We start from the raw sequence: 11,764 nt of genomic DNA on the forward strand, positions 1-11,764 counted from the left end.
CAGTAACAAAAGTGACCGACCTCTTTAGGTCAGGCTATCCGACCTCTTCTCAAAGAGCTCGGCCAAATCGATAGGAAAGCCCAGTGAAGGGCTCAAATAGAGGAACACGACCCAAATCCAAAGGCAGTCCAAGCCTACAGAGATAAAGGCGGTTCCCTTAAAGATAAGCTGACCTCACTCAAAGATAAGATAAGATAAGATAAGATAACTAACTTATCTTATCTGAAAAGGTCACACCACACTATTATAAATACACTGGAGCACCCAGGTATTACTCATACTCTGATTCTACTAAAAATCTGCTTAATACCCTTGCTAACTTAAGCATCGGAGTCCCTTGCAGGTACCCCCCACTCTCCGGTGGCGAAGGATCAGCAGTGCAGCCAAGCTCAACAAGTCGGATATGATAGCTCCGGCCTCCACTCACAGCCGAACCCATCATCTCTGATCAACACAGAAGATCTCGACCGAGATCGACCTACAGTTTCAGATAACCCTCGGAACAACCCCTATTTATGGTTTCCGTTTTAAATCATTAAGTTTTATAATCTGAATGTCGGAGTTCTAGGATTGCCTCTGGCTTTCCCAGGACCTTATATATTATATATGTGGGCACCCTTATCATGCGGAGAACCCCCGGTTCTCATTCCATACGGATATTTGTGTTTTTCATATGCAGGTCGAGAGGCACCTCACTAGGCGTCTGGAGTTCTCTGGCCCCAAGTGGGACTTTTTGGATATTATATTTTGTTATGTTTAGATATACCTATATGATAGAACTCTTCTTATATATATGTTTTTCTTTTGCACCTCATAGAGGTTTTATGGAGAACTAGGACTTCTTTTTGAGTATTTTAGGACTCAGATTTTATATGTATATATGTAAATATTCTCCGGCCATCCTTAGCTTGCAGGCTGAGCTCGGTGCTTGAATATTTTATATCATTGACTCTCTACTCTCATTGTCTATATACGTATGTACATGTACCTATGCTTTCTTCGTATGTAAGCAAACGTTATTTCTGAGCATTGCGCTTTTAGTTTTCACGATTTTTCTTTAACCAACCTTTAAAGCTCCTCGATAATTATATTCTTTCAATTATTACACACACACACACACACACACACACATATATATATATTATTTTAGAGGTCGTAATACCACACAACCTCTATTTTACGACTTAAGCGTAAAGCTCTGTGTGGTAGGGTGTTACATTATGGTATCAGAGCAACTCGTTCCTGTAGAGCTTGAGGGACGGACTGACTATGCTTTTAGGCATACTCTGGGAGTCTTTACATGATAAATTAGGTTATCTAACTGATATATGTGGCATGAATGTTCATGAGCATGCATTTGGGACTTTGAAGCACTAAACTTACGATATTGAGACTGATCAACTTGATATCACTTGTTTAGTGTGAACATATACCAGATGTCGACTCAAGGACGCGGTCGCTGGCAAGGTAGAGGTAGAATAAGTAGTATAAACCCGGGAACAGTGGAAAACGACCCTGTGGACTTTATGGCTGCTCTGGGAAACATGGTTGCGGCTATGAAGGCGACAGCTGAAGCGTTGGGAAATCAACTAACTGAGGGAAAGGACCAAGATAACCGAGGTCCTAGGCAAAGGTTACTATAAAGTGTCCGACCTCAAAGGGCGAGAGCTTCAGAGGTCCTGGCACGCATGCAACCTAAAAAGATAATACTGCTAAAAACCTTGCGTCAGGTGCACTCTTTTTCCCTCCTAATAAGGGTTTTTAATGAGGCACCAGCACAAGGGCTAGGGGCATTCAAAACCCCTAGTAAGTAGATTTGTAAAGAAATTTCTTAAATATCAATAAAAATTCCTACTTTATTTACTTCTTTAAAGTTTTCCTATCTTAAACGCATTAATTTAAGCTCAACAAACCACAAAAAATCATTGCCTGACCTAAAGTGGACGGCAAGATGAAGCGACGAGGTACAAGTTAATGTAAGAAGTTATACAAACAGCTCATACAAAGCGACCTCAAGAGAGATCTGATGAAAAACGAATTGTAAAAATAACTTGATAAAGGCCGATTACTAAAAGTCGGGACTATAAAAGGAAATTCTTAAAACTTCGCTAAAGAATTTGAATAAAGGGTATCCAGCTATGCAAAAATCATTTTCTAAAGCGGGTGCTTCAAGATATAAAATAAATTTTGAACATTACTTGCTAAAGTCTTCAAAACAACTAAACAAAGTTAAAGTGTTCAAAAAATCATTAAACTATTACAAAAAGCTAAAGTATCATCAAAGCCCACAGGTCGGGCTATTCTGGAAAATAAAAAGATAATAAAGGGATCTAGAAAAGCTCAAGACTTCTCCCCCGTAAGAGGATTGAGAGACTTGCCAATAACATTGTCTTTAAGAGAAGAAGGAGGATGCACAGAGACTGGCTCGGCCACCACAACAACAGAAGCCGGAGGAGAGGTCTCCACAGTAGCCTCCCCAAGCTTAGTTCCTGAGATGGAGGCCTGCTTGACCTGAGGACCCGGGGCCTTTGGATCCATAGGAGGCTCCTCCTCATCATCCTCCTCAAGTGCCGGGACTATTTTACCATCTACCACAATGTGTCAACACTGAAGAGGGAAAGGTCAAGGTCGGGAGCCAAGACCTTAACCTGAGCCTCCAGGTTCTCGAACATCTCGTCCATACCCAGGGCAGCTAACTCCTGGGACTCAGCAAAGTCCTTTTTCAGCTTCATCAACTCCTCCTCTAGGGCCAATCTCTCCCCAAATACACGAGTATAGCTCTCCTGAAACTTCTTGGCCTTCTCCTCGGCCAAAGGAACAGCTGCCTTTGACTTGGTGGCTCTTTCCCGAGCTCGCTAAAGGTCAGACTTCTAGGCATCTCGCTCTTGCTCCAAGTCCTTCTTCAGCTTGTTTAGCCTCTCTACATCAGCTCGGGTAGCCACAAGAGCACTAGTTGTGGCCTGTATAGGAGAGCCCCTCAACTCCCTAGCCAGAGTAGCACACACCCCAACTGTTTGAAGTCCTCCACGGGCTAAATACTGCATGTGGTTCTGAATGGCAACATCGTCCGTGCTTAGGTGGTGGTAAGGGAGCACATTCTTCTCGCCCCAAGTAAGGGCATCAAATCTCCTTGAATAAATGCTCTCCTCATCATCCACCTTCTATTCTTTGAAAGGGGTTTCAGTGGAAGACGGAGAAGAAGGCTCTAAAGGGATAAGTCAAGAGAGGGGAATCGGGATAATAACCTGCGGGCCAGAGGGACCCAACCCCAACTTCTTTCTTGGGGAAGATCGGACCGAGGATCCTGCCCGACCTCTTTCTGTGACCCTATCCCAACTTTCTTTTGTTGTTGGAGATTCTTGGCAACAACTGTCTTCTTGGTGTTCCGAAGATATTTCATAGCTAATTTTGGAGCCGTACTTTCTGCAAAACAAAATAGGACGCAATCAGAAACAATAATTACAAACAAATAGAATTCAATAAGCAAAGGAAAGAGAACTACCAAGATTCGACTTCAGAAGGCTGGGATCTCCCAAATATCTTTTTGTGTCCAAATGGAGAGCTTCACCCCATGTACCCAAAACAAAATCTACAATACCCCTCTCTAAGTCATCTAAATTGGCTAGATCATGCCTAATGATATTAAGGGTATCTTGCCAATTTAGGAAAAAGGGAGGGGGGTTCTTAGTTCTCAGAAAAAAAAAAGAAAGGTCGGACACCCACAGCACCCCGGACCTTAAAAAAGTGATTTTTAAAATCATAGAAAGAATCGTTGAGGATAGAAAAAGCCTTCCGACCTTGAACAGGTCAGAAGGATATCCAACCCGACTTCTTAGTAGAACTGTAAGGTTTGGTTGCAATAAAGAGATAGAAAAAGACGTTTAAAGTAGGTTGGACATCCAACTCTCGACACAAGAGCTGGAAAATTTTCATAAAATCCCAAGAGTTTAGGTGTAACTGAGAAGGGACAAGGTTAGAAGACCGCAACACCTCTATCTCAAAATCTGTAAAAGAAAGTCAGACACCTAGCCTAGTAAAAAATTAATCATAGGCATAAAAGAAAGGTTGTTCAGATTCCTCTAAAGGGGAGAAGCACACTCTCTCCTCTGGGTCATCACAGTACTCTTTATCGGTCAATGGGACACAACTAAGAACAGTACTATCTACCCAAACCCGAAGAGTAGGGGGAACCTTAGTCGAAATATTTAAAATAACGCAGCGAGACATAAACGCTACACCTACAAATGCAAAAATAAAGAAGTCCGTTACTACAAAAAGTAAGAACTCGTCCAAAACAGGTCGGGCAAAACAGAAAAACCAAAAAGAGCCACTTCTTTCAAAAGAATTTTCACAAAGCAGTCAAATGGCGTCTCTCCTATGCAACCTCGTCGCATAAAAGCAACACCGTTTGGGGAAACACAACACACAATCAACAGAGTCACAACCACAGTCATATACAAAAGAAAATCCTCTTAGGAAAAGGGAGTCAAGAGAGTCTTTTCAAAATATTTTCAGAAATATTTTCACACAAACAGTACAAAAAAGCAAAACTTTCGTCAGCAGAAAAGAAAAAGAGGGCAATGACTGTGGAGGTAAAAATCCCAAATAAAAGAGAAAAAGTAAATCCCAAGCAATCAGAAATGAGAGTTCGAGGGAAACAAGAAACAAAAACCAACCTCGAAAAAAGAGTGTGAAAAAGGAAGAGCACGTCTAAAGCAGCAGAAAACGCGGACGATCCCCTTCACGCCGACGAAAGCAAATAACTCTTCAAAAAATCAAGATAGAGAAATCTTGAGAATAACAGAAATGATCGAAGAATACAGAGAATATCTTTTTTGAAAGAAAGAAAGGAAGTAGATTCTTTAGAAGCAAAGAAGAAGGAGAGAAAGAACTGAAAGTTCTTTTATAAGAAACAAATAAAGCAAAAACGGCTCCATTACTCCTCTTTAAAAGTGCACGGATCCCCAGGAGCGACTACCGCACAACGTTCGCCCATTATTAAGAGGCAACATTCAAAATTTTTTTTGAAAAGAACGTTGGACAACCCGACATGAAAGACAGAAGCCAAGATGCTTGAGCCCGACCTCTAAAAGGAATGTACTCAAATAAGGGAACTGTTCATACCCTGACCCAACAAATAAAAGTCAAGCCCAACAACACAAACAAGCCCACCAATAAAGGAGGACTTCATGACAAACCCGACCTCTTTAAAGAGGTCGGACACCATCGTAAGGAGGTTAAGCCCTACCTGCCCAAAGTAGGTAACTACCTCCATGAATCTCTCCTATTATCTCTACCTCATCTAGAAGGTAGATCCCAACAAACTCCCAAGATAAAAAGAACGCTTATCCATCAGAAAAGAGGGAACTACTCCAACAAAGGGGGTTATTATTTCTACTATAAATACACTAGGACTCCTAGGTATAACTCACATTCTAATATACTAAAAACCTACTTAAAGCCCTTGCTAACTTAAGCATCGGAGTCTCTTGCAGGTACCACCCCCACCTCCTCACAAGGAACTCTGACAGGTGGCACCTCGGTACCAAAGAGGTTGGACGCCACCACATCCAGAGATCTGGACCTCACGTCCAGGCCCAAACTAACGTTTCAGGTAATCCTCGGAACAAGTCTCAACTCTCAAATATACTTCCTTTGTAAACAACCAGTCAAACACAAATAAATAAACCATTTAATACTTTTAAAAATCATGTAATGATCTATTATAATAAGTTAATTACAACTAATTCTATTATAGTTAAAATATTAATTCTAGTTAAATTTAAGCAACTCAAATTACTAATATAGTCAATAATTAGATTAAAATATCAACTAATCAGAAGTTAACACATCACGTAGAATAAGTTATATGTTATTTTAAAGAGGATTAGATCATAGTTATCAAATTTGGACTGGACCGGCCGATTCGATCGAAAAACCGATAAACTGGACTTTAAACTGGTCCGAATTAACATTCTAACCAGACAAGCAAACGAATCGGTCAAACTCAAAAAATTCGGTCAAACTCAACCTAAACCGAGGATCGAACCGGATTGGTTGGCCCACTAACGTTAGCACACGCATCATTCAAATTTCAAAAATTGAAGGATATGCTAGGCGTTGGATTCAAACTTAAGACCTTCAACATATAAAGGAGTCTGCAACCACTAAACCAAGTTTACTCTTTGTAATATATGGTGCCTTTATATAAATATATTACAAACTATTAAACATATCCTAATTAATAACTTTATGTATTAACTCTTTTAGTCATGCAAATTTAAGATATTTAATGAATTAGAAAATAAGTTAATTTAATATAAAAAGATTAAATTTTATATAATTACTTAATTATAACTGAATCAACCGATTTAATCTGTAATCTACAGATTGAACTAGGGATCCAATGACCCAATAATTTAGTTAGGTCAATTGCCGGTTCTAATAACTATGGATCAGATAGAATTTGGGTAGCACAAGAAAAAACAAAATGAAAAAAAAAATCTTTTCAATGGTCCTTGAATGTGATGTTTTCTCCCAATTTGAATGGTTCCTCTCACGTTTTCTTCCTTAATCTGCATTAGGAATCTATCCATTTTACGCTTCTCCCCTTTCTCCTCTCTCTACAGCCTACACAGGAAAGAAAAGTAGTATCCATGACTCATGACTAAATAGTAAATACACTATACATAATTTCCATAAAGCCATTATATATTAGCATTTAGATCTCTCATTACATCTCGGTTAATATCTAGAGAATATCTAATTTATTCTCAGCCTCTCATTCTCATAATTAGTAATTCAGTTTACAATACACATACAATGGCAATTATTACATGATTTGACATGATAGTCATTCATCTTCATGGCTTCACCTAGTTCATATGATAATTATAATAATGCACCACATGCTCTATCCAGTTTCTTGCGTCAGTGAACACATACCTGCAAGTTCTCCACGGGAACGTTATCAATTCAGTTCAATTTTATTTTCTTTTTGTCTGTCAAAATTAGTTTGAAAAGAATTATTCAATTGGTTGTTTTATGAATATGCAGGATCTGTTACTCTTTGAAGAGAAAAATAGGTTAGGCTCGGTTCCTCCTATCTACCACAACAAGTGCAATGGCTGCCATCCATGCATGTGGTGACCGCTTCTTCGACCCTTGATCAGATCCTATTTGGTAATTGTTTTAGAATAATAATTTAGAGATAATGTGATATAAAAATATGTGCAAAGAAAAAGAAGATAAAATAGAATTTTGATTTATGACAAATTAATCTATGGCCTATCGAATAAGAGAATACCGTATAAAATTAAAAGAATTTAAATTTTAATGCATTTTTAATTTAAAATAAATTTATATTTGTATATAATTCTGTAACGTTATAATAATAAAAATAATTATTTTTTATATTAATTACGTAAATAATAATAAAAAACTATTGGTGTAATTGAACGATAATATATATTCAAATTAATCTCATAAAAATAAGACCTAAGAAAAATATCTTCTAATCTTTGTATTTCTATTAAGCGACATTTCTAGGCCTGTCCTAGAAAATGTTATCTATATTCAGAAGGACATTTTCCTTGAAGTATTCAGAGATTGGCCTCTTGTAAAGTTAAAATAGGTTTCTTCCTTACTTTCTTCTTTCTTTCTTAGCTTTTCTTTCTCTTCTTTTCTGTATTTTTTAATTATTTACCGATGTTTAATTTGCGCCTTGAGGTTCAATCCATCTCATTGGCAGTCAATGGAATAATGGAATTGGCGAATTGCTTAATTTTATAACATTGTGCTACTTAGCTTGAACATTGACCGAACTGTATATGTTTTAGTTTGATACACCGGTAATGTAACTTCTGAGTAAGTGTGAAAAGAGTTCGGGTGGTCTGTCAGAGGTCTACGGCCTGTGTTTATAAAAATAAGTTTGGTCCGATTTGTTATAAAATAAGCACTGATTTAGATTTTTGTAAAAGCTTGTGTTTATAAAATAAGTTTGATCTGATTTGTTATAAAATAAGTACTGATTTAGATTTTTGTAAAAGACTTAATATATTAATAAAAAAAAAGTCTAAGGAACCAGTAATTTTTATGTTTTATAGTCAGCATTTAATTAAAAAAAAAAAAGTTGGTGATCTTCTTAAATGTAATCTCACACCATTAAAAACATTATTGATGATTAATTGATAGTTATAAAACACAAAAATTACTGACGGCCAAAATGAATAATAAACCAGATTTAATATTTAAAAAAAAAATTATAATAGACAACAAACCAAACTCAAACTAATTAATTATATGACCGATTATATCTATTAAGAGCAGAACCTAAGTTGACCTGACCTGTTTTCATCCTTGCTTCTCTGAGAGATCTCGATTTGAATTTACAGTTATCAATTTTATGAAAATTGCCCTTAGCCACTGTTTTATAAAATAAGACTTGTCTTTGATCACATAAACATTTCTTAGCAAAAGAAGCATAAGAAACCGTCTATTGCTTTCACTTCATTTATTTTCTGCTTTACTTTTTATTTTTATTTCTTATTTTATTTAAGAAAAAAGAAATCCAAAAAACAAACCTTTGTACTAAAAGTTAGTTAATTTTTTTTGTAATGGATTGAAAGAATGTGTTAGTTATAATTATAGAAAATTGGTATGTTTTTTATGAATATAAAAACTATTTTTAAAAATTTAAAACTACAAATTGAAGACTCATATTTGTATAGGGATAACATAGATGGGAGTAGAAAACTGAAAATAGATTTTGGATAAAAAAATAAAAAAATTTAAATTAAAAGATCTAATTTGTATGTTCAAAAAGTTTTTTAATATTAAAATATAAATTTAACCTTTAAATTTATAAATTATAGAAATATAAAATAAAAACTACATTCAAATTTATAATATCTATACAAAATAAAAATATACTAAATTTTTACATTATTAAAAAATACTACCTGTACTATCATACAAAAAATAAAAAACCCTAAAAGGTTGGCTATATTTGGCTTTAGATTCTTCCGTGAGCATGTGTGCCAAAACACGTGTTGCACTTTGAATTATCAATGCAATCCCTTCATTTAATCTATTAATATTTTGGTGACAATGGAACATCGGCATGATGCTAGAACTTATCTATATGCATGCAATCATTTNTCAATACATTAAAATTATTATTTTTTAGAAAACTTTGTCCGAATAAATCATTATCAAAATCTTACAAAAACGCCCATGTCACTAAATCGCATAAAGCCATAAACCAGAACCGAAACATTAATTACTTGGGACAAAAATGAATTGTTCTGGAAAATCGCAACCCCTTGTTGTGTGTGTTCCATTTCCAGCACAAGGTCACATAAACCCTTTCATGCAACTTGCAAGAATCCTTCACTTTAATGGCTTCCACGTAACCTTTGTAAACTCCGAACTCAACCAAAAGCGCATAGCCAAATTCTTAGGACCCAGCTTCGTGAAGAACCAACATGGTTTTCACTTTGAGACCATCCCAGATGGTTTGCCACCGCCACAGGATGATGCAAGCCACCATGATAACACTGCCCTTTGCGATTCAACTAGAAAACACTGTTTGGAACCGTTTAAGGACCTTCTTATGAAGCTGAACTCAAGTTCTGAGGTGCCTAATGTTAGTTACATAATTTCTGATGGCGCCATGAGTTTCGCAATCAAGGCGGCGCAGGAATTGAAGATACCTGAAGCTCAGTTTTGGACAACCTCTGCTTGTGGATTCATGGCGTATCTTCAGTTTGGTGAACTTGCCAACAGAGGCATTATTCCATTCAAAGGTTGGGACTGTTTTCTATTCTTTATCTCTAAAATAATTTGGCTAAGACTTTAGTATAATTAGATAGGTATTTTAAATAATGGAAACTCAGATATACTGATATAGTGAGACTGAACATAGAATACAGAGTATGGTCATTGTAAAAAAGAAAAAGAAAAAGAAAAAGAAAAAAGAAGAGGGATCCACATTGATTTTTCTCTATCACTCTGTATCTCTGCATTGTTGAAATATGTATGGGAGCAGCTATGTCATTTTACTATTGGAATGCCATGCTGGTACTATAACATTTCATATTAGCATTGTGTTAATGTTGAATTGAAGACACTGGGAATTCACAATTGGTTACTAATTTGGTCATTTCTAAATGTCAGAAATTGATTTGATGAGTGCTGAAAATTTTTAGAATGAAATTAAAAGTATAATAGAATTAGAAAATTTGTGATACTCAAAGCATGTAATTTGTTTAAAAAATTTCTCCAGATTAAATGTATTTTTGAAAAAAAATTTTCCTAACTTTGATTACTGTAAAGTATATATAAATGTTAAGTTGGCAATTTGGATTGATTAACAAATAACTTTGTCTTGTCCTGTTTTTTCAGATCAAGAATCTATTACTGAGTGTGTCTTGAACAATCCGATAGACTGGATTCCAGGTATGAAAAACATTCGACTTAAAGACATGCCAAGCTTTATTAGGACCACAACTCTAGAAGAGACCATGTTTGATTTCATGGGGTCCGAGGCACAGAATTGCTTAAAATCATCGACAATAATTTTCAATACTTTCCAAGATCTTGAGCTAGAAGTCCTTGATGCAATCAAGAACGACACATTTCCCAACATATACAACATTGGACCACTTCCATTTCTAGGTAGCCATGTCTTCAATAATAACAAGGACAAATTAATGTCCCATGGATCTTCAAGCCTATGGTTAGAAGACTCAGGTTGCCTCAATTGGTTAGATAAATGGCAACCCAATTCAGTTGTTTATGTGAATTATGGAAGTTGGACCGTCATGAGTGAAGATCACCTTAAAGAATTTGCTTGGGGCCTTGCAAATAGTAATCACCCATTTTTATGGATAATTAGGGACAATATTGTGATGGGTGAATCAGCAATTTTGCCAATGGAATTCTCTAATGCTATTAGAGATAGAGGGTACATAACAAGTTGGTGCCCACAAGAAAAAGTGCTTTCACATTCATCAATTGGAGTATTCTTAACACATTGTGGTTGGAATTCAGTGATAGAAGCTTTGTGTGGAGGTGTTCCTATTATATGTTGGCCTTTTTTTGCGGATCAACAAACGAATTGTAGATATGTTTGTGCAAATTGGAGATTTGGTGTGGAGTTAAGGCATGACGTGGAGCGTGGTGAGGTTGCTGAGGTTGTTAAGGAAATGATGGAAGGAGAAATAGGAAGGGAATTAAAGAAAAATGTTTTGGAATGGAGGAAGAAAGCTCTAGAAGCCACTCATGTAGGTGGATCATCGTACAATGATTTCAATAGGTTAGTAGAAGAGGCCCTTCGTTTTCAAAATGTAGTTTAATTTGTTATCATTATATACCGTCCGCCTTAAAATAATTGTAGTTTTAATTTTGATAAATATAAAACATTTTATACACTCATTTAATTATATTTATTATTTATTTTTTAGATGACAACTTATACCGTTAATATAAAAATTAGTTTTTTATAATATGACATTATAAGATTAAATACAGATATAAAATATTATTTTATATTGAGACTTAAAATCAAATCCAAAAATTAATGGGAACTATTTTGAAATGAATGGTGTATAATAATCACACGAAACAGTACTTTTTTACAAGAATAAGTAGCATATTGATTAAATACAAAATTGTAATAGGTATATTATAACAAAAATTATTTTTAGTGGTAAATTTTTGTTGATAATAACATAACGATTACTATAGATTTTATTTAACTTAT

At 35.6% G+C, this 11,764-nt stretch overlaps 1 protein-coding gene across 1 annotated transcript; it reads left to right on the forward strand.

Annotated features, from left to right (window-relative positions):
* LOC107621624 (7-deoxyloganetin glucosyltransferase-like) lies at positions 9,180–11,457 on the forward strand. The gene is made up of 2 exons (XM_016323658.2): positions 9,180–9,806; positions 10,405–11,457. Exons 1-2 carry the CDS (start codon positions 9,296–9,298, stop codon positions 11,355–11,357), a joined length of 1,464 nt encoding a protein of 487 aa, XP_016179144.1. The 5' UTR covers positions 9,180–9,295; the 3' UTR covers positions 11,358–11,457.

This window comes from Arachis ipaensis, chromosome B10, assembly GCF_000816755.2.
Source record: "Arachis ipaensis cultivar K30076 chromosome B10, Araip1.1, whole genome shotgun sequence".
Taxonomy (NCBI): domain Eukaryota; kingdom Viridiplantae; phylum Streptophyta; class Magnoliopsida; order Fabales; family Fabaceae; genus Arachis; species Arachis ipaensis.